A 24,950-nucleotide genomic window follows, 5' to 3' on the forward strand; every position below is an offset into this window, starting at 1 on the left:
CAGCAAGTGGGCAGCAAGGCGGGCAGCGGTGGGCAGCGAGTGGGCAGCAAGTGGGCAGCAAGCAGGCAGCGGTGGGCAGCAAGTGGGCAGCAGCAGGGCGGCAGTGGGCAGCAAGCAGGCAGCAAGTGGGCAGCAAGTGGGCAGCAAGCGGGCAGCAAGTGGGCAGCAAGTGGGCAGGTGGGCAGCAAGTGGGCAGCAAGTGGGCAGCGAGCAGGCAAGTGGGCAGCAAGTGGGCAGCAAGTGGGCAGCAGTGGGCAGCAAGCAGGCAGCGGTGGGCAGCGAGTGGGCAGCAAGCAGGCAGCAAGTGGGCAGCAAGTGAGCAGGCGGCAAGTGGGCAGCAAGTGGGCGGCGGGGCAGGCAGTGGGCAGCAAGTGGGCAGCGGTGGCAGCAGCAAGTGGGCAGCAAGTGGGCAGCAAGTGGGCAGCAAGTGGGCAGCAGTGGGCAGCAGTGGGCAGCAGGCAGCGAGCAGGCGGCAGCAGGCAGCAAGTGGGCAGCAAGTGGGCAGCAAGTGGGCAGCAAGCAGGCAGCGGTGGGCAGCAAGTGGGCAGCAAGCGGGCAGCAGTGGGCGGCACGAGCAAACGGGCAGCGGTGGGCAGCAAGTGGGCAGCAAGCGGGCAGCAGTGGGCAGCAAGCGGCAGAGTGGGCAGCAAGTGGGCAGCAAGTGAGGGCAAGTGGGCAGCAAGTGGGCAGCGAGCAGTGGGCAGCAGTGGGCAGCAAGCGGGCAGCAGTGGGCAGCAAGTGGGCAGCAAGTGGGCAGCAAGGCAGAGTGGGCAGCACAGGCGGCAAGTGGGCAGCAAGTGGCAGCGTAGGCAGCAAGGCAGGCAGCAAGCAGGCAGCAGTGGGCAGCAAGCAGGCAGCAGTGGGCAGCAGGCAGCAAGTAGGCAGCAAGTAGGCAGCGAGCAGGCAGCAAGTAGGCAGCAAGTAGGCAGCAAGCAGGCAGCAAGTAGGCAGCAAGTAGGCAGCAAGTAGGCAGCGAGTAGGCAGCGAGCAGAGTGGGCGGCAAGCGGGCAGCAGGCAGCAAGTAAGCGGCAAGCAGGCGGCAAGGAGGCAGCAGTGGGCAGAACAGGCGAGTGGGCAGCAGGCAGCGAGTAGGCAGCAAGTAGGCAGCAAGCAGGCGGCAAGTAGGCAGCAAGTAGGCAGCAAGCAGGCAGCGAGTAGGCAGCAAGCAGGCAGCAAGTAGGCAGCAAGTAGGCAGCAAGTAGGCAGCAAGTAGGCAGCGAGTAGGCAGCAAGCAGGCAGCAAGTAGGCAGCGAGTAGGCAGCGAGTAGGCAGCAAGCAGGCAGCAAGCAGGCAGCGAGTAGGCAGCAAGTAGGCAGCAGAAGAGCAGCAGGCAGCAGTGGGCAGCAAGCAGGCGGCAGCAAGTAGGCAGCAAGTAGGCAGCGAGCAGGCAGCAAGTAGGCAGCAAGTAGGCAGCGAGCAGGCAGCGAGCAAGCAGTAGGCAGCAGGCAGCAAGTGGGCAGCAAGTGGGCAGGCAGCAAGTGGGCAGCAAGTGGGCAGCAAGTGGGCAGCAAGTGGGCAGCGCAAGTGAGCAGCAAGTGGGCAGCAAGTGGGCAGCGAGCAGGCAGCAGTGGGCAGCAAGTGGGCAGCGAAGTGGCAACGAGCAGGCAGTGGGCATCAAGTAGGCAGCAAGCAGGCAGCAAGCAGGCAGCAAGTAGGCAGCGAGCAGGCAGCGAGCAGGCAGCGAGCAGGCAGCAAGTAGGCAGAAAGTAGGCAGCGAGTAGGCATCAAGTAGGCAGCAAGTAGGCAGCAAGCAGGCAGCGAGTAGGCATCAAGTAGGCAGCGAGTAGGCAGCAAGTAGGCAGCAAGTAGGCAGCGAGCAGGCAGCAAGTAGGCAGCAAGTAGGCAGCAAGCAGGCAGCGAGTAGGCATCAGTGGGCAGCAAGTGGGCAGCAGAGAAGGCAGCAAGTAGGCAGCAAGTAGGCAGCAAGTAGGCAGCAAGTAGGCAGCAAGCAGGCAGCAAGTAGGCAGCAAGTAGGCAGCAAGTAGGCAGCGAGCAGGCAGCGAGTAGGCAGCAAGTAGGCAGCAAGTAGGCAGCAAGTAGGCAGCAAGTAGGCAGCAAGTAGGCAGCAAGTAGGCAGCGAGCAGGCAGCGAGCAGGCAGCGAGTAGGCAGCAAGTAGGCAGCAAGTAGGCAGCGAGTAGGCATCAAGTAGGCAGCAAGTAGGCAGCAAGCAGGCAGCGAGTAGGCATCAAGTAGGCAGCGAGTAGGCAGCAAGTAGGCAGCAAGCAGGCAGCAAGCAGGCGGTAAGCAGATACCAGATATCCCCCCAAGGTGAGGTGTCACCCTGAGGTCTGCAGCGTTTCATCTGAGAAGAGAAAAGATCCAACACGACGCGCCACTGCCACCTGCTGGAGAGACAGTCCTCTCTCTCTCTCTCTCTCTCTCTCTCTCTCTCTCTCTCTCTCTCTCTCTCTCTCTCTCTCCGTATCTCCGTCTCTCCAGAGATGGATTCCTCTGCCTCTCTCTGATGACATTGTTCGTCTTCTGTGGTTTTATTAGCGGCCGTCTGATAACAGAATATAAACGACTCGAATCTCCCCGGACATAAAATATAACATTTCAACGACAAAATACATTCAAAGTGCTGCAGCCGACACTAAAAGCTTCTTCACACGTCCGAACACGGCCAGCGGCCTGTCGCCGGGAGGTGGTCAGCTGGTGGAGAGGCGGCGGCGCCACAGCTGCTCGACTCCTCCAAAGACACGCATCGTGTGATTATATGTAATGTGATTATATGTAATGTAATTATATGTAATGTGATTACGCTTTGACGTTAATAGCAGACAACCAGCCAGCTGGGTTGGTTTGTATAACTGCCAAAAAATGACAAATAAAAGAAAAATGGGAAACCTTTTCCTGTAAGGACCACATTTCCAACACACACACACACACACACACACACACACACATAAGTGACGCGGTTAGCTCTTTGGAGGAGAGACTTTCTTCCCCTCACAGAGGGTATGTGTCTTTAGCTGGATTCATCATCACATGGTTTCATCTCACGGAGAACACATCCATCTGAGGTACCTTAAAGTCTCGTAGAGAGAAATCAAGGATCAATCCAGCGAGACAAACAACAAAAGAAGTTCCTCCGTTAAATGAGACGTGAAAACTGAGGCAGTTCCACTCCTTTCAAACTGTGGAAAACTTTAAATGCCTCGGTAGACTTCTGGACTTCAAGGTACATTTTACATTTTTTGGGGTCTTTTTAAGAAACTCACCTGAACCTCAGACTGAAGAATGAAGATGTAGGATTTTAAAATCCCCCAAAGACTGAGACTCATCTTTTTACCACAAGGATTCTGGCAGATAGTTCCAGATAGTTCTATCTGCTGAGTTGAGGCTGTGAAGTCCCTCTGGCCCCTAAAGTTAAAGTCCTTCTTCCAAAGTGCATTAATATGTCATATATTAATATGCCAGAAATTTGACATGAACTGATATAACATGTAATATTAATTAGTTTTCTGCTGTTTATGTTGTTATGTATTGTATTTGATGATCAAAAGACACATTTCCACCCTGACAATAAAGATATATTCTATTATTTTTTTGCTTTACATGCTAATTCTGTTCAGGAACTCTGAATGTGGTCTATTAATATGAATGTTGTTGTTGTTGTTGTTGTTGTCGTTGTTGTTGGTTTGAATATGTTAAACAGGAGATGCTAAGCTGGAGGTGCTGCGTGTTTAACATCAGATTAAAGATGTCTCTGTTTGATATGAACATCTTGACATGGACTCATGAACAGCTCATGTTATGTCATCTGCTGACATGTCGTTACCCCAAATGACCACAAGGGGGCAGATGTAGCTAACAAATCCAATCATTCAGTGAGAAAAACAAGATATTTTATATTTGTTGTCACATAAACATTTATAAAAATATATTTGAAACAGATTACTAAGAGTTGTACTAGAGAGCAAAGCTAAACATACATCTAAGTGCAGCTAATACTTTATATTTATATAAGCAACTTTAAAAGACAGCTGGGTGAACTGCATGTTCCAAGTGTTTTGATGCATTAATAACCTCATGAAACGCTGCCCTGCAGGGATGTGGGAGTTTAAACTGAAGCAGTTCAGCTCAGGACCCTGGACAGAGACAGCCTTCAGGACCCTGGACAGAGACACCCTTCAGGGCCCTGGACAGAGACACCCTTCAGGGCCCTGGACAGAGACACCCTTCAGGACCCTGGACAGAGACACCCTTCAGGACCCTGGACAGAGACACCCTTCAGGACCCTGGACAGAGACACCCTTCAGGACCCTGGACAGGGCTCGGTTCAGGACCCTGGAGAGGGCTCGGTTCTGGACCCTGGCTCGGTTCAGGACCCTGGACAGGGCTCGGCTGAGGAAGGAGCTTTGTACTTTCTGTTTGCTCAGATAGATTCGGCTCACAGCACTAACACCTGGTGATACACGTCATCGTTTAGGGTCCAGATGATGTTTCTGTGTCGGCGGCACCGTGGTCATACATGACCCGGTTACTTCCTGACAGAACATTGCACATATGGCCTCAGCCTATAACTTGTTGTTGTGGCTCTACACCTCATAGCACGCCTCACTATTTGTTCTGCCGCTATATTCACAGGGAAATATGATCATAAATACTTGTTACTTGTCCTATATCCATGATCTACTGTGTATTGTGTTTTTCTCGAGTATTAATGGGTTTTATTTGTTCACGACTCAGTAACTCATCCACAAGTGGATTTCACCAACTGGCTGGAGGGAGCTGAGAGTTTCCTCCTTGATATCTGGTGATATTGTACATGTTGTTTCTAGTGAATATCACAATACAAGAGGTTCTGTTCACGTTTTAAACTACGTAGAGTAGCGTGTCTCTGTGGAAAAACAATAAATAACCCTATTGGTATATCGTTTTAATTATTCAAGGATTATGAATCAGTGTATATGAATACAAAAACAAATATCACACAGTTAAATTAATGACAGATCAAATAATACTCTATGGCTATATATATACAGTATATATATATATATGTATATATATATATACGCACATACATATATAGACGGTATATATATAGCAATATTTGTTTTTTATTCACCCCCTACCCCCATTTCTTAAAATGGTATCACCCTCCCGATCTGTTCTGCGCATGTCAGTAATGTCACAGAAGTGTGATAATTGATTTTAAACGTGTTTTAACTCAATAGTTATTCAGTAAACTAATTGGGGCAGTTAATAATGACTTTTTTTTTATTGGTTGCATTTAAATGAATATAATTAAATAACAAAGGTTCCAGTTTTAGTTCAATAAGATCATTATTGCAGTTGCACAAATTAAATCCAAAATGGAGTCTTACAAGAAAACATTGAAAGTAGGTCAAAGTAGTCTGAATTAAAAGGTTTGTTTCAATATATTTAATTAAACGTGTTATAATTCCACCCAGATGACGTAGTATTAATATAACATCATATCCACATAGTCACGTGATGGACAGCGGGACGATGAGCTGGTTAAGTCCTCCGGCGTCTCAGGGGGATCAGTAGTGGAATGAACCATTGGAGGGGGGGTGGGGGGGCGGGGCATTATAGCCTGAGCCGCGCGTGAAGGGGGCGGTCCCTGTTGGAGCAGATCAGCCGGAGGAGGAAGGCCCACCGAGTCATCACTTCAACAGATCTCCCGCTCGACGTGAGACGGAATCATAAGAGGACAAGTCCCCGGCCACCTGGACATAGGTAACTACCTTTTATATGAGCATGTACTCTACACTCGTGTCTCAGTTTGAGTCGTTTAATAGTTGTAATGTGAGGACGTGCATGTGAGCGTCGTCATGAGAAGTCGATGGTTTCTGCACCGTGCAATGAAAAGACGATAAGATCCAACAGGCTCTTTCTATATATTTAATATCCTGCTTTTCTCGTGTTATTTATCTATTTGTGTCGCGATAAAGATTCAAATGCTCGACGAGGCGGAAGGATGTGCAATGTGTGCTGATTCAAGCTCTGACCTGCGACACCCAGGGTGGGACTCTGGCATGGAGTCGGTGTGAAAAAGCAATATGACATCGATTGAAGCCTGTTTTTAAATATCCCCCCTTCGTGACGAGCTCAGATTGCATCACACAGTAACCCGCACCGTGTGGACGTGACCGTGGAGCTCGTGCTTCCCTTCCCCCAGCTACATGTGTTCTGTTCTATATATATATATATAAATACAGATATAGATTTATTCGGCCTGCTCTTATTCTCAGCCACTCGGAGTCGCATTTCACTCGAGCAATAATGAATGAGCCTCCACAATTCACCATTTCATTGAAATGTGTGTTCCGCCTTTGAATATTTCATGCTCAGCCGAGGATGTGCAGAGGAGGGGGTGAGCGCGTGAGTGAACACGGGCTTTTTACTACAGCCCGGTCGGCTGGAGTGCAGCTGCCAGGTTCCGCCACAGGGGGCGCTGTTGCCTTCTTTATGTTTTACTGAAACGTACACGGTCGTGTAAAGGACTCACATCCATAGAGGTTTGTAGGAATAAGATATAAATGATGGAGTTGAAGTCGGTTTTTATGAAGAGCTACTGAACGCCACGTGGTTAAAACAACGATGTGCACGCCGCGGCGGTGGCGGTGACTGACGGCCGGCCTCTGCTCCATCTCTCTCTCTCTCTCCACAGTCTGCCAAGATGGATGTGTTCATGAAGGGTTTGTCTAAAGCCAAAGAGGGGATGGCCGTGGCCGCGGAGAAGACCAAGGAGGGGGTGGCGGTCGCAGCCGAGAAGACTAAAGAAGGCGTGATGTTTGTAGGTAAGACGATCACGCCGCCGTCTGCAGGTAGTTTTACACGGCGGCTGCTCGCGGCCCTCTGCATGAATGCATGAGCGGCGGAGAGGAGAGTGTATGATGCAGGTCCCGCAGCATCTCCATCAGGCCCTGAGACAAACGGGGGAATTATGCACCGACTTCCTGTCGAGTAAATCGTTTTATTATTCATCGTGGACTCGAGGTGAGGCCAGTCAGAAGGGCGTGAGGTGCACGGCGTGCGAGGAGCTGGACGCTCTCCTCAGGATTCAGAGTTATTACGGCAGCAGGCGTTTAATAAATCCGCCTGACAGCCGATCGATATCTTTGATTTATTTATTCAAGCCGATGCAGTTTATTAAATTATCAGTTTTTTATCCTATATCTGAGTGGTTTTAAAAAACGATGCACCGAGATGAAGAGGTTATTGACGCGCGTGTGTGTGTGTGTGTGTGTGTGTGTGTGTGTGTGTGTGTGTGTGTGTGTGTGTGTGTGTGTGTGTGTGTGTGTGTGTGTGTGTGTGTGTGATGTAATACGAGCATCTGAATGGCCTTGTGCCCGCTGGGCTACAGGCTGAAGATGGGTGGGGGTGGGGCAGCAGGATGGAGGGAGCAGCTCCTGCCACATGGCGGCGCAGTGGACGGCCCACGGAGACGTGAAAAGACATCTTGTCCTTTATAGTTTCATCTGTAGTGGACACTATGAGACACCATCATACCTGCAAACTTGTCACCTTTCGGTGAAATTCACCGTTTTGAACTCAAAATAGGTCATCCACGTGAATCGTGGAGATCCGAAGAGTTTTTTTTTTGGGGGCTCACCTGGCCCGCTGCCGTTGAGATTGCAGTGAGACGCGGAGAAAAGTGTGAAGTGTTGCTCTTCGCAATAAAACATCTTTGATGGACGTGTCGCGTCTCGGCCAATCAGCGTTCAGATGTCCACAGCGTTTGGGGGTTCAGGATAGCTTGAATGTTAGCCCGCTACATCTGCTGCTGTCACGCTGCACGGTGTAGCGATGCTAACAAAGTACCCTTACGTTAAACACGATGTGATTTAGCATATTTTTAGTATCGATACTTCATTAAGAGAGCGATCAGAGCGCACGCGCTGCTCCGTGGCGAGCTGTCTGCGCACACTGCGCTGCGCAGCTCACAGCGAGAGAAGTGGCGCAGCTTAGAGACTTCGGCTTAAAAAATAAAAAGATGCCAGAAGTGAAATGTTTCAGTCTGTAAAGTTCTGTAACTCTCCAGCTGCTCATCCTGATGAACTGTGGACCATCTGGTCAGAGACTAACGGCCTCATAGTGTATAATCAATGCTATGATGGAACCATGTAGTTTCATTCATATCTGGCTGTATGAATACTCATATTACTGTCATTTGTTAAGTGTTGAAAAAGTTGGTAAAAAGTGAACCATACAGATGTTTTATTTATTACTATTATAGATAAATATACCAGTCTCGTAATTATGGTACCATATTGTTTGTATGGTGTATTGAATTCTGGTATCGGGTATCATGATATTTATGGCAGGTATGTAATATGTATAGAAGTTATAATATGAGTATCGTGACAAACAGGTAGAGACAGAACAGATTCAGGGAGAAGTCCATGAGGACTATTCAGGCAAAAAAAAAGGAAGTTGGTTCATGAATGACTTTAACCATATTATATATAATGACAATGTATATTTGTTATTACTATCATTATAGGGCTGAGTCAGAGCGGAGGACCTTTTGTTCTTAAACTGTTTATTATCATTATTTAGATTTGTGGTCAGAACAATAAAATGACTGTAGTTGTGGTTCTAAAAGCTTTGAGGCTTCAAACAACGTGGATGTGGTGTGACAAAAAAAAAAAAACGTCACCTGCACCCCCCCCCCCCCCCCCCGTTGTCACCTTTTTCACCCCTCATGAGTTTGCAGGTATGCACCATGAGACACTATGAGACACCATGAGACACCATGAGACACCATGAGACACTATGAGACACCATGAGACACCATGAGACACCATGAGACACTATGAGACACCATGAGACTCCATGAGACACCATGAGACACCATGAGACTCCATGAGACACCATGAGACACCATGAGACTCTATGAGACTCCATCAGACACCATGAGACACCATGAGACACCATGAGACTCCATGAGACACCATGAGACACTATGAGACTCTATGAGACACTATGAGACTCCATGAGACACTATGAGACTCCATGAGACACCATGAGACACCATGAGACACCATGAGACACTATGAGACACCATGAGACACCATGAGACTCCATGAGACACCATGAGACACCATGAGACACCATGAGACACTATGAGACACCATGAGACACCATGAGACACCATGAGGCACTATGAGACACTATGAGACACCATGAGACACCATGAGACACCCTGAGACACTATGAGACACCATGAGGCACTATGAGACACTATGAGACACCATGAGACACTATGAGACACCATGAGGCACTATGAGACACTATGAGACACCATGAGACACTATGAGACACCATGAGACACCCTGAGACACTATGAGACACCCTGAGACACCATGAGACACCATGAGACACTATGAGACAACATGCCTCTCTTGTTAAGTTAGTGCGACGCACAATTTAATTGTATTTGTTGCAATTATTTAAAGTTATTCTTTAATGGTGTCAACTCATGAGGGAACTAGAATGGGCACTCGGTAGAGCGCATACCTTCGCATATCACAAGATTGGGCATTGAATTATGAACATTTTGGCATTAGTTGCATGCCAATTGGACAAAAATGTATCGTGCTATGGTAACAAAAAGATGTTGACCTTTCCATGACCTTGACCTTTGACCCGATTGATCCCAAAATCTAATCAAATGGTCCCCGGATAATAACCAATCATCCCACCAAATTCCATGTGATTCAAGAAGATTTGACCTGTTCATGACCTTTGACCTTGACCTTTGACCCGATCGATCCCAAAATCTAATCAACTGGTCCGCGGATAATAAACAATCATCCCACCAAATTTCATGCGATTCGGTTCAATACTTTTTGAGTTTTGCGAATAACACGCATACAAATAAATAAATAAATAAATACACGGCGATCAAAACATAACCTTCCGGCATTTTCAATGCGAAGGTAATGATGTAATTTTAATATCCATAAAGCCCTTATAACGAGAAATATTGTGTTAATAATTAATAACAAGCTCAATAATTTAAATGTTGAAGAGACTGGTAGCGACTATATTTTTAAGAAGCTAGTTTGAGTTGCCTCGAGATGAACTACCGATCAGTGGATGAGCAATTCTTCTGAGTATTATTTTCCTCTTTAGATTATGGATATTTGGTCTTAAAAATGTAAAAAATAGTGAAAACAACCCAAAGTCGAAAGTCCAAAGACTGTTTTTGTTTCATGAGAAACAGAAAAGCAAAACTCGCTCATGACGCTGAGGCTGGTTGTTCATCATCGAGTCCTTTACCAGATAATTGAGGTTGATTTATTATATTTAACGTTGTTCATATCCTTCACACGCTGAACGTCTCTACTGACACACCCCGTGTCAGCTGTGGTCACTACATTCTTCCTTATTGGCCAGATCTGCTTTCCAGTTGGTCTAATGGGGGTGAGTGTGGAGGACCAGAGGCCCCGGGGCCCTCAGACCGGGTCCTGGGCCCTGGGTCCTGGAACCAGCGTTCCCGGTGCCTCTCCTGCTGGCAGCTCCACGGTAAACCGTGTCCCTGTCCCTCATCCCCTGAGCCAAACATGTTTTTCACGCCTTGCTACGTCTCCTCGTGCACAGAAAAGGGGGAGGAGCTTGTCCGTGTCGTGTGGCATCTCTGTCCTCCTGCCTGCTGCTCGCCGAGCGTGGCGCTGCCCTAGAAAGCTGCGTGTGATTCGCTGCGAGGCCCCTCTTGGAGGAGGGGTGGGAGCGATCTGATAGGCCGAGGGCCCGCCTCTCGACAGCTGCTGCAGACCCCCCCCCCCCCCCTCTCCTACACTCCCCAACTGAGCGGAGTAAAACCAGGATAGGCAGAAACCTGCTGCACCAGATACCATTTAATGTCACGACTAACCGCCTGACTCAGCGTGAGCAGCGTCTCTAACACGCGGAACCACAGCGGCACGGCTGAACAACAACAGGCTAAGTCATCTGTTTCACATACTTTATTTATGTATATCATCAAAGTTTAGGTGACAACAAATATGATATATTTCACACCAATGAACTTAGACATAATCATTTTTTTCATAACAATCAAGGTTATTTTTATACATTTCTATTTTATTTTCATTTCAATTTCAGCATTTAAGGAGCTTAAAATTGATTTTTTTTAAAGATCAAACTGTGTGTTTTATTACTGAATATATATAAACAGATATATATATATATATATATATAGATATATAGTGGTAGCTGCACTTTGCTTGGCTCTCGAATAAAACTCTTAGTAATCTGTTTCAAATATATTATTATAAATGTTTATGTAACAACAAATATAAAATATTTCACACCCAAGAACTATAATAACAATTTTTTTTTATAACCATCAAGGTGATTTTAATCCATTTCTATTTTCATTTAATTTCAATTTCAACACAAGGAGCTTTAAATGGATTTTAAAAAGATGATCAAATCGTGTGTTATATTACTGAATATATAAATACATGTATATATATATATATATATATTTATATAAATATATATATATATATATATACTGTATGTATATATATATATATATATATATATAAAGTGGTAGCTGCACTTCACCAGAGCAGATGCTCCACTGGAGTCACGTCTTAGAGGAACGTCTTCTCTCTGTCGTGCCGGTTCTGAACGGTTCATTTCACCTCTCCTCACCGGGCTTCTAGAGGCCCCCGGGGGCCAGCCGATCATGTGACTGCCGCGCAGTGGAGAGCCTGTGAGGGTCTGAGTGGTCAGGACCGGTGGGCACTGTTTGATGGCCCAAACGTCCTGATGGAGTGGAGGCGGAGGATGAGATCCGCCCTCGACCGGCAGCCGTGATGGTTCTGTTTACCTCCTGGAGCTGGAAACAAAGAACTACATTTATATTGCATCAGTTGCATGAATCAAATGATCGATAGTTGCACATCAAAGAGAATCGTGCGAGTTTCATTTCACAGTTCAGCCCGTGATGAGCTCCTGCAGCAGCGTGAATGAATCATGCTCTCAGGTAGATGACTTATCAAGGTGAAGAGCGAGGTGCTCTTCAGAAACGATGCGTTAAAACAAATCACAACTCCGAGTGGCGAGCGCCGCAGCGGTTGGTTTAGTCCGAAACGCAAAATGTCAACCGGTCCTTCCAGAAGCTTCTCTAACCTTTTACTGTGTTGTTCACTCAGGTAACAAGGCCAAAGACGGCGTGGGCTCAGGTGAGTTCTCTCACTTCAGTTTCATTACCCTGACCAGCCTCTCATTGCTGGCTGGGACACTTCATTACAGTGATGGGGGGGGGGGGGGGGGGGGGGCTCGTGTGAGTGGTCATTATGTACATGATTCAATGGAGACGCTATAGAGGCCCATGCTTTTAATCTGTAGAGGTAATGTGTGTGTGTGTGTGTGTGTGTGTGTGTGTGTGTGTGTGTGTGTGTGTGTGTGTGTGTGTGTGTGTGTGTGTGTGTGTGTGTGTGTGTGTGTGTGTGTGTGTGTGTGTGCAGTGGCTGAGAAGACCACCGGGGCCTACGGGAACATCGTTGCTGCCACCGGCCTCGGGAAGAAGGACGACTTCCCTGCCGACATGAACGTACGTACGGCAGCGACGCATCGTCACCGGGATTGATATTGAAAAAAACTTTAATCAAACTTTATTAATCCACCAACAAGTCATACAGAAACAAAATGAACACAACAGACAAGGAACACACGACAAGGAACACACGACAGCAGAAGATGCCTCTTAAAACATAAAACATGACTATAAGAAAGATGATAAATTAAAAATATATAGTTTATTCAGCATGTTCCTGTTTTTAGACGAAGTATGGACCGACAGGAACTCAGTGGCCCTTAATTCTGAGGTGACATCAGAGGTGATTATATATATATATATTTATATATTTTTTAAACACCTCTAGATTCTGGATATACCCAAAACTAATATGAATTTAAAAATGCAAATTTGACCATTTTTTCATACCTTTACATCGATAACAAAATAAAAATTTTAATTATTTATTGTGAAAGACCCCTCCAATGATAAGACTGGAACACATTTAAATCAATGGCGCCAGTGAAGGACCTTTTGAATTGATGGACGTGCTCACAGATGAAACCTTCGTTCCAGATTCAGGATTCCCTGACGGTTGGTCAATGAGCCTAAAGTTGAGTTCATTAAAGTCTGGATTAAGCTTGTAGAGCCAGATGAACTTGAGCTGATGAACGTCTCCTCATCATGGAGTCGCATCTGTTTTATTCATCTGCTGCGACGAGGAAACTCGATCACACGCTGTGAGCTTGAGTTACGCTCCGAGGACAGAGGACAGAGGACATAGGACAGAGGACAGAGGATAGAGACGGAGTACACAGGACAGAGGAGGGAGGACAGAGGACACAAGACAGAGGACAGAGGATAGAGACAGAGGACACAAGACAGAGGATAGAGACGGAGGACACAGGACAGAGGATAGAGGACAGAGACGAAGGACAGAGGATACAAGACAGAGGATAGAGACGGCGGACACAAGACAGGACAGAAGATAGAGACGGAGGACAGAGGATAGAGATGGAGGACAGAGGACAGAAGATAGAGACAGAGGACACAAGACAGAGGATAGAGCTGGAGGACAGAGGATAGAGGACACAGGACAGAGGATAGAGGACAGAGACGAAGGACAGAGGATACAAGACAGAGGATAGAGACGGCGGACACAAGACAGAGGACAGAAGATAGAGACGGAGGACACAGGACAGAGGATAGAGACGGAGGACAGAGGATAGAGACGGAGGACACAAGACAGAGGACACAAGATAGAGACGGAGGACAGAGGACACAAGACAGAGGATAGAGGATAGAGACGGAGGACAGAGGATAGAGGACGGAGGACAGAGGACACAAGACAGGATAGAGGACAGAGGATAGAGACGGAGGACAGAGGACAGAGGACACAAGATAGAGGATAGAGACGGAGGACAGAGGATAGAGGACGGAGGACAGAGGACACAAGACAGGATAGAGGACAGAGGATAGAGACAGAGGACAGAGGACACAAGACAGAGGATAGAGACGGAGGACAGAGGACGTGTTCCTCAACTCGATGTAAAGAGGTCGACCTGCTGAGACACGCTTCCTATTGGTTGCTGTCTGCTGGAGGACGGCCTCTGACTGTCAGTGAGACAGGACCTCTGACTGTGAGACAGACAGGACCTCTGACTGTAAGACAGACAGGACCTCTGACTGTCAGTGAGACAGACAGGACCTCTGACTGTCAGACAGACAGGACCTCTGACTGTAAGACAGACAGGACCTCTGACTGTCAGTGAGACAGACAGGACCTCTGACTGTCAGTGAGACAGACAGGACCTCTGACTGTCAGTGAGACAGACAGGACCTCTGACTGTCAGAGAGACAGACAGGACCTCTGACTGTAAGACAGACAGGACCTCTGACTGTCAGACAGGCAGGACCTCTGACTGTCAGTGAGACAGACAGGACCTCTGACTGTCAGACAGACAGGACCTCTGACTGTAAGACAGACAGGACCTCTGACTGTCAGTGAGACAGACAGGACCTCTGACTGTCAGACAGACAGGACCTCTGACTGTCAGTGAGACAGACAGGACCTCTGACTGTAAGACAGACAGGACCTCTGACTGTCAGTGAGACAGGCAGGACCTCTGACTGTCAGTGAGACAGACAGGACCTCTGACTGTAAGACAGACAGGACCTCTGACTGTCAGTGAGACAGACAGGACCTCTGACTGTAAGACAGACAGGACCTCTGACTGTCAGTGAGACAGACAGGACCTCTGACTGTGAGACAGACAGGACCTCTGACTGTCAGTGAGACAGACAGGACCTCTGACTGTGAGACAGACAGGACCTCTGACTGTCAGACAGACAGGACCTCTGACTGTCAGTGAGACAGGCAGGACCTCTGTCTGTAAGACAGGGAGGACCTCTGTCTGTCCCCCACCCCTCAGAGTTGGTCTCTTCCTGACTAATGAACCTGACAGGCTCCTCCTACAGGGATATTCCAATAATCTAATTTTCAGGGGAACTTTCCCACGAAGCCGTCGCTCGTGTTTTGAGACGATCAGACACAAAGAGGCTCGTTCTCTTGTTTTCATCCCTCGTTCTCTTGTTTTCATCCCTTGTTCATGTTCACTCTCTCAGCCAATCAGCTGGTCAGATGTGTCTTCATGGTTTCTCATCAGCATTAATACCAGCGTGAAACAGGACATGGGATTATGGTCTGGTCTCCCCTGACCTAATTAGCTTGATTAGTGCCGGTTTAAAAATACACGCGTGCTGACCCCATAGCTTTGTTTTAAGGGCTCAAAGTGGGAGGGGCCTCCAGATGGAGCACTGTCATTGGAGGAGAGCGTCCCGGGGTCGAGATGTCAATCAATGTCGGCGTCACTTCAAATAAACAACACATATACACACATATACACATATATATAGATACACATATACACATATATACAGACATATATACACATACATATACATACACATATATACAGATATACACACATGTACACATGCTGTATATACACATATATACATATATACACACGTATACACATATATACACATATATGCACACATATACACATAAAGACACATATATATACATATATACACATATACTCACATATTTATATTCACATATATACACATATATATACACATATATATATGCACATATATAAACACACATATACACATGTACACATAAACACATATACACACACATATACAGATATATATACACATATACACATATATACATATATACATATATAAACACATATACACACATATACACATATATAAACACATATACACACATATATACATATATACACACATATAAACATATATACACACATACACATGTATGCACACATATATACATATATACACACATATACACATGTATGCACACATATACACATATATACATATATAAACACATATACACACATATATACATATATACACACATATACACATGTATGCACACATACACATATATACATATATACACACATATACACATATATACATATATACACACATCTACACATATATACATATATACACACATATACACATATATACATATATATACACATATATACATATATACACACATATACACATATATACATATATACACACATACACATATATACATATATACACACATATATACATATATACACACATATACACATATACACATGTATGCACACATATACATATATAAACACATATATACACATATACACACATATACACATATATACATATATACACACATATACACATATATACATATATACACACATATATACATATATACACACATATACACATGTATGCACACATATACACATATATACATATATAAACACATATACACACATATACACATATATACATATATACACACATATACACATATATACATATATACACACATATATACATATATACACACATATACACATGTATGCACACATATACACATATATACATATATAAACACATATACACACATATACACATATATACACATATATACATATATACACACATATACACATGTATGCACACATATATACATATATAAACACACATATACACATATATACATATATACACACATATACACATATATACATAAATACACACATATACACATATATACACACATATACACATAAATGCACATATATACACACATATACACATATATACATATATACACACATATACACATATATACATATATACACACATGTATGCACACATATACACATATATACACATATACACATATATAAACACACATATACACATATATACATATATACACACATATACACATATATACATATATATACACATGTATGCACACATATACACATTTATACATATATACACACATATACACATGTATGCACACATATATACATATATAAACACATATACACATATATACACACATATACACATATATACATATATACACACATATATACATATATACACACATATACAGATGTATGCACACATATACATATATAAACACATATACACACATATACACATATATACATATATACACACATATACACATATATACATATATACACACATATGCACACATATACACATATATACATATATACACATATACACATGTATGCACATATATACATATATAAACACATATACACACATATATACATATATACACACATATACACATATATACATATATACACACATATACACATGTATGCACACATATACACATATATACATATATAAACACATATACACACATATATACATATATACACACATATACACATGTATGCACACATATACACATATATAAACACATATACACACATATACACATATATACATATATACACACATATACACATATATACATATATACACACATATACACATATATACATATATACACACATATACACATGTATGCACACATGCACACATATACACATATATAAACACATATACACACATATACACATATATACATATATACACACATATACACATATATACATATATACACACATATACACATATATACACACATATACAAATGTATGCACACATATACACATATATACATATATAAACACATATACACACATATACACATATATACATATATACACACATATACACATATATACATATATACACACATATACACATATATACATATATACACACATACACATGTATGCACACGTACATGTGCCCGTGCTGTATGTGGCGACCTTCACTGTGTTGACGTGTTGACGTGGATTTGTTGTGGTCTCTGCAGCCGGAGGAGTACGGGCAGGAGGCCGTGGAGGGCCAGGGAGAGGCCATGCTGGAGCCAGAGGGGGAGACATATGGGTCCCAGCAGGTAACCCTCCTCTTCCTCATTCATGTGTCTGCCTCACGATGAACACGCGTGTCTTTGGAAATAGCTTTTTGAAGAAAAAAAGTTACAAAATCTAACAATATATATCATATATATAAAAACAATATAGAGTTCAAAAACCCTGATGAAAAGCAGCACTCGAGCTTCAGCTACCTCGCCCGGACAAGGGAAACCGGGGCGCCCTCCCGGAGCCAGACCCAGGAGGGGAGCTCGTCGGCGAGCGTCTGGTGGCCGGGCCTTCGCCTATGGGGCCCGGTCGGGCTCAGCCCGAAGAAACGACATCGAGCAGCAACCCTGTGGACCCACCACCCGCAGGGACAATCATCGGGGTCGGGTGCTATGTAGACCGGGCGGCAGGCTGGGCAGGGGGCCTGGGCGAGCCGATCGCCGGCGACATAGACTAGCTCTAGGGACGTGGAACGTCACCTCGCTAGCGGGGAAGGAGCCAGAGCTGGTGCGGGAGGTGGAGCAGTACCAACTAGATCTAGTTGGGCTCACCTCCACGCACAGCGCTGGCTCTGGAACCAAGCTCCTGGAGAAGGGTTGGACTCTCTTCTTTTCTGGAGTTGCCCAGGGTGAGAGGCGCCGGGCGGGAGTGGGGATACTCACAAGCCCCCGGCTGAGCGCTGCCGTGTTGGGTTGCCCGGAGAACGAGAGGGTCGCCTCCCTGCGCCTACGGGTTGCGGGGAGTAAAGCTCTGACTGTGGTTTGTGCTTATGCACCAAACCGCAGTTCAGAGTATCCGGCCTTCTTGGAGTCGGTGGGAGGGGTCCTGGAGAGGGCACCGCCTGCCGACTCCATAGTTCTCCTGGGAGACTTCAACGCTCACGTGGGCAATGACAGAGAAACCTGGCGGGGAGTGATTGGGAGGAACGGCTTGCCCGATCTGAACCCGAGCGGTGTTCTGTTATTGGACTTCTGTGCTAGCCACTGCTTGTCTATAACGAACACCATGTTCGAACATAAGGTGGTTCATAAGTGTACTTGGTACCAGAACACCTTAGGCCGGAGATCGATGATCGACTTTATAATCGTATCATCTGATCTGCGGCCGTATGTCTTGGACACTCGGGTGACGAGAGGAGCAGAGCTGTCAACTGATCACCACCTGGTGGTGAGTTGGATCAGATGGCGGGGAGTCGGCCAGAGAGACCTGGCAAGCCCAAACGTGTAGTGCAGGTGAACTGGGAACGTCTGGTCGATGACCCTGTCCGGGAGGTCTTCAACTCCCACCTCCGGATGAACTTCTCACACATCCCGAGGGAGGTTGGGGACATGCAATCCGAGTGGACCATGTTCAAAGCCTCTATTGTGGAAGCGGCCGACAGGAGCTGTGGTCGGAAGGTCATCGGTGCCTGTCGCGGCGGCAACCCAAGAACCCGGTGGTGGACACCGGGGGTCAGGGAAGCCGTCAAGCTGAAGGAGGCCTACCGGGCCTGGCTGGCCCAGGGGTCTCCTGAAGCAGCTGACGGGTACCGGCAGGCCAGAAGGGCTGCAGCTGCGGTGGTCGCGGAAGCAAAAACTCGGGCATGGGAGGAGTTCGGGGAGGCCATGGAGAAGGACTTTCGGTCGGCCTCAAAGAGGTTCTGGCAAACCGTCCGACGGCTCAGGAAGGGAAAGCAGGGTCTACCCCAGGCTGTTCTCAGCGTGGGGGGGGAGCTGCTGACCCGGACAGGGGACATCGTCGGACGGTGGAAAGAATACTTTGAGGAACTCCTAAATCCGGCCAACATGTCCCCTCTAGAGGGGGCAGTGCCTGTAGACTTGGGGGGTGTCGCACCAATATCCCTGGCAGAGGCCGCTAAGGTTGTTAAAAAGCTCCTTGGTGGCAAGGCGCCGGGGGTGGATGAGATCCGCCCTGAGATGCTGAAAGCGCTGGACATTGTTGGGCTGTCTTGGCTGACACGCCTCTTCAATGTCGCGTGGGGGTCAGGAACAGTACCCTTGGACTGGCAGACCGGGGTGGTGGTTCCCATTTTCAAAAAGGGGGACCGGAGAGTGTGCTCGAACTATCGTGGAATCACACTTCTCAGCCTCCCTGGGAAAGTTTATGCCAGGGTACTGGAAAGGAGGCTCCGACCGCTGGTCGAACCTCGGATTCAAGACCAGCAGTGGATTCCGTCCGGTCATGGAACTGTGGATCAGGTCTTCACCCTCGCAAGGGTCCTCGAGGGTCCTGGGAGTTTGCCCAACCAGTCTTCATGTGTTTTGTGGACTTGGAGAAGGCTTTCGACCGGGTCCCTCGGGAATTGTTGTGGGGGGTGCTGCGGCGTATGGGGTTCCGCACCCCTTGCTACGGGCTATCCGGTCTCTGTCGCCTGCAGTAGGAGCTGTGTTCGCATCCTCGGCAGTAAGTCAGACACGTTCGGTGGGTGTTGGTCTCCGCCAGGGCTGCCCTTTATCACCGGTCCTGTTTGTGATTTTCATGGACAGGATATCTAGGCGCAGCCTGGGGGTGGAGCAGGTCAGGTTTGGGGGTCTTGGGATCGCCTCTCTTCTGTTTGCAGATGATGTGGTCCTGTTAGCATCCTCAGACCATGACCTCCGGCACTCACTGGGGCGAGTGTGAAGCGGCAGGGATGAGAGTCAGCACCGCCAAATCTGAGGCCATGGTGCTCTGCCGGAAACCGGTGGATTGCTCCCTCCAGGTGGGGACAGAGTGCCCCAAGCGAAGGAGTTCAAGTATCTCGGGGTCTTGTTCACGAGTGAGGGTAAGATGGAGCGGGAGATCGACAGGCGGATCGGTGCAGCTGCAGCAGTAAAACAGGCGCTGTACCGGTCTGTCTTGGTGAAGAGAGCTGAGCCGAAGGCGAAGCTTTCAATTACTGGTCGGTCTACGTTCAATCCTCACCTATGGTCATGAACTTTGGGTCTTGACCGAAAGAACGAGGTCGCGAATACAAGCGGCCAAAATGAGTTTCCTCCGTGGGGTGGCGGGCTCAGCCTTAGAGATAGGGTGAAGCTCGGACATCAGGAGGGAGCTTGGAGTCGAGCCGCTACTCCTTCGCATCGAAAGGAGTCAGCTGAGGTGGTTCGGGCATCTGATTCGGACGCCTCCTGGACGCCTCCCGTTAGAGGTTTTCCAGGCACGTCCTACTGGGAGGAGACCCCGGGGAAGACCCAGGACACGCTGGAGAGATTATATCTCCCGGCTGGCCTGGGAACGCCTCGGGATCCCCCAGAATGAGCTGGAAAGTGTCGCGGGCGAGAGGGAAGTCTGGGTCAACCTGCTGGGTCTGCTGCCCCCGCGACCCGACCCCGGAATAAGCGGATGAGAATGGATGGATGGATGGAATATACAGGTAGAGTATATTTATATGTATATATACATATAAATATATATATATGTATATGTATAAATATATATATATTTATATATATAAATATACATACAGATACATATATATATACATATATATATATATATATTATTTGTTATATATATATATATATACATATAGATACATATATATATATATACAGTCACACCCGCAGTAGATGGTGTGCTGTATTTCATTTCAATTGCATTTCACACTCCCCCCCCCCCCAACACACACACACACACACATACATTTCTGTAATATTCATTTGACTGGAAATTAAAACACAATTGCAACATAGCGAGTACAGTGAATAATGCACCACCTGCCTACAATGAGTGTTAGGGGTGTGTGTGTGTGTGTGTGTGTGTGTGTGTGTGTGTGTGTGTGTGTGTGTGTGTGTGTGTGTGTGTGTGTGTGTGTGTGTGTGTGTGTGTGTGTGTGTGTGTGTGTGTGTGTGTGTGTGTGTGTGTGTGTGTGTGTAGGATGGGTGTCAGTTTGACACCGGTGGCTATTTTGGGAATTTGGGTGACAGAGGCGAGACAAACTCTGCACAACCAATCGCTTCGGAAGCAGTTTTTAAATAAGAGTAAATAAAAATATATCACGATGAAATTCACGTGGAAACGATCATCTCACTAGCATGTAATAATTATATAACGTTCTGATTCAGCTATGTTTATATTCTCAGAGAATAATAAAATATTCAGAATCAGCTTCAGTTAGAGGAAGAGATTTAATTCAGCTAATGATGTTCAATTTAGTTGAATTTCCTTTTGTTTCATTATTTAATTCTTCGGTTAAAGATATAAAACAGAGATGTTTCTCAGAGGCTGGTGTCATCCATGTCCTCCTCCTCCTCCTCCTCCTCCCCTCCGCATCGCTTCCCCTCCCCCATCCTCTGCTACACCAGCGCCATGTGAGCTCTGTCTGAACGGGGTGTGGCGATGACGCGCTCTGCCTCTGTGCATTGTGGGTAATGCCATGGGTCTCCCTGCAGTGCCTAGCCCTCGGGAAGGATGCTGCACATGCGAACCCATCTCGCCCGGCGTCACTCGTTTTATTATATTTTATTTTAAATAATAATTTACGATCACGTGCGTGAAGGAGGCGCGTGCACGGTTTAAAGAGGAGGCTGTGCATGTGCTCGCAACACACGTCCTTGAAGCCTGTGTAGGATGTTGCTGCCCTCTGCTGGCCGAAGAGAGACATAGCAGCAGAGGAGCTCACAGCTGTGATCCAGTGACGTCATTACCTTCAGCAGGCCGCAAATCATGTGTTATGACAGCCCACTGTTATATATTTAATGATGTTTTGTTTAGGTATAACTTATATTGATGTATTCCTGTATTTATTTATACATTTATTTACGCATTTTTTTATTTATTCTTGTATTTATTTATTTATTTATGTATACATTTATTTAAGCATTTATTTATTTATTCCTATATTTCTTTATTCATTTATACATTTATTTAAGCATTTATTTATTCCTGTATTTATTTATTCATTTATGCATTTATTTGTTTATTCCTATATTTATTCATGCATTTATTTCATGAGATTAAGTTGTAATCAAAGTGCTGCATTGAAGTCTGGAGCGTGACCTTCCTGTCTTCTCCTCCTCAGGGGAGGCAGGACTACGAGCCAGAGGCGTAGGAGCTCCAGTCAGAAGACACCAACCAACCAGCAGCACAATAACATTTATAATAATAATAAAAATGACAAAATGCTGAAACTATCACTATTGCATCCCCGTTGCAAAAAAAAATAATCTACGAAATAAGACAAGCATTCCCACTGAAAAATGTTCTTCCTTCAAGAGAAATCTTTTATTATTATATATTGTAAAATGTCTTGTTATTAACGTGACGTGTTGGGTGTAGGTAATTATTGAGGCGTAGGATTCTCTGTCTCATTTCCTTGACTCCCTCCCAATGAAATGAGACCGGAGAAGGGCTCGTGATGTTGTTCTCCGTGTGTGTGTGTGCGTGCGTGCGTGTGTGTGTGTGTGTGTGTATTTAGAAATGTGCAATAGATGTTTGTCATCTTCCAACGAGACGTTGGGAGCGGAAAAAATAAATATGTCCGGTTGCAAGATATGAAAACAATAATCTCCTCCTAAGTGTCGACAGCCTGTTCGTGGGTTCTTTATTTTTCTCGTTTTGCATTCCTCTGGAAGTTTCTTTACCTTTTTGAAGTAAGAGTTTTTTTACATTGTATCTTTATATTTGCTCGTGAAATCATTCCAGTAAACGTGTGACCTCTGAAAGAGTGTACATGTCTGTGTGTGTGTGTGTGTACTGAAGATTTTAACAAGTTAAAGTCAATATATTATGTCTTGAAATCATAATGGTTGTCATATCAATATGTGCTTTCAATTGCAGGACTTGTCAATATAAAGGTTCATGTGTTAAGCCAGACATACATTCCTCTGTAAATAAAGATTAAAAGAAACAAAAAAAAGTTTTGTATTGTTTAAGAATGTTTAAACTCACTCTGGACGTTAGATGTTAAACCTCTTGTTGTGCTCTATTTAAAATCCCCTTTCTGCTCGTCGTCCGCGGGTTTGATGCCAGGATGTGTGGAATGTGCTGAGCTCGGGGCGTTCTGCAGGGCGGTCCTTTTGTCCTTTTGTTTGCATTAATCCAGCTGGGGGGGGGGGGGGGGCGCCGGCCTCCGTCAGAGGGTATAAACTGCCTCTCCTGTCGGGTGTGAGGACGAAGACGGGAGCCATGGCCTCGTTTAAGAAGTCCTTCGAGGGCCTGAGAGCCTCCAAGGGGGCCACGGACACGGCAGGTAGGACGGCGGTGAGAGGACGCAGGTCAAGAGGTCAAGAGGTCATCGATCAGCAACTCGATGGATAGAAAACGCTCCGATTGATGTTTTTATTTCATGTTTCGCGTGTAAACGACTCGAGTTTGTCAAAGTTCGGGGTGTATGGTGTCAGAGGTCAGAGGTCAGGAGCTTTACGGCCTGTGACGTGTTCCCAGTGCAGGCGGCTCAGGACGCCGTGCAGCAGGCGGCGGACGCCTCCAGAGAGACAGCCGGCGCCGGTAAGAAGCTCCTCCTCAATCCTTCTCCTCCTCCTCCTTTTTCTGAGGCGTTGTGATGGTCGAGTGGGTTCATCATTTGTTTCTTAACTTCCCTGCCTCCCTGACTCTCTCCCCTGCCTCCCTGACTCTCTCCCCTGCCTCCCTGACTCTCTCCCCTGCCTCCCTGACTCTCTCCCCTGCCTCCCTGACTCTCTTCCTTGCCTCCCTGACTCTCTCCCCTGCCTCCCTCCCCTCTCTCCCCTGCCTCCCTGACTCTCTCCCCTGCCTCCCTCCCCTCTCTCCCCTGCCTCCCTCCCCTCTCTCCCCTGCCTCCCTGACTCTCTCCCCTGCCTCCCTGACTCTCTCCCCTGCCTCCCTGACTCTCTCCCCTGCCTCCCTGACTCTCTCCCCTGCCTCCCTGACTCTCTTCCTTGCCTCCCTGACTCTCTCCCCTGCCTCCCTCCCCTCTCTCCCCTGACTCTCTCCCCTGCCTCCCTCCCTCTCTCCCTGCCTCCTGACTCTCTCCCTGCCTCCTCCCTCTCTCCCTGCCTCCCTGACTCTCTCCCCTGCCTCCCTGACTCTCTCCCCTGCCTCCCTGACTCCCTCCCCTCTCTCCCCTGCCTCCCTGACTCTCTCCCCTGCCTCCCTG

General features: G+C 46.5%; 1 protein-coding gene across 1 annotated transcript; it reads left to right on the plus strand.

Annotated features, from left to right (window-relative positions):
• The first annotated feature begins 5,605 nt into the window (after nt 1-5,605).
• Nucleotides 5,606-23,732, plus strand: sncb (synuclein, beta). Its single transcript, XM_056440068.1, has 6 exons — nt 5,606-5,707; nt 6,642-6,771; nt 12,145-12,174; nt 12,460-12,545; nt 17,845-17,928; nt 22,896-23,732. Exons 2-6 carry the CDS (start codon nt 6,651-6,653, stop codon nt 22,923-22,925), a joined length of 351 nt encoding a protein of 116 aa, XP_056296043.1. The 5' UTR covers nt 5,606-5,707; nt 6,642-6,650; the 3' UTR covers nt 22,926-23,732.
• Nucleotides 23,733-24,950: the final 1,218 nt, after the last annotated feature.

This window comes from Pseudoliparis swirei, chromosome 19 (genome assembly GCF_029220125.1).
Source record: "Pseudoliparis swirei isolate HS2019 ecotype Mariana Trench chromosome 19, NWPU_hadal_v1, whole genome shotgun sequence".
Lineage (NCBI taxonomy): Eukaryota > Metazoa > Chordata > Actinopteri > Perciformes > Liparidae > Pseudoliparis > Pseudoliparis swirei.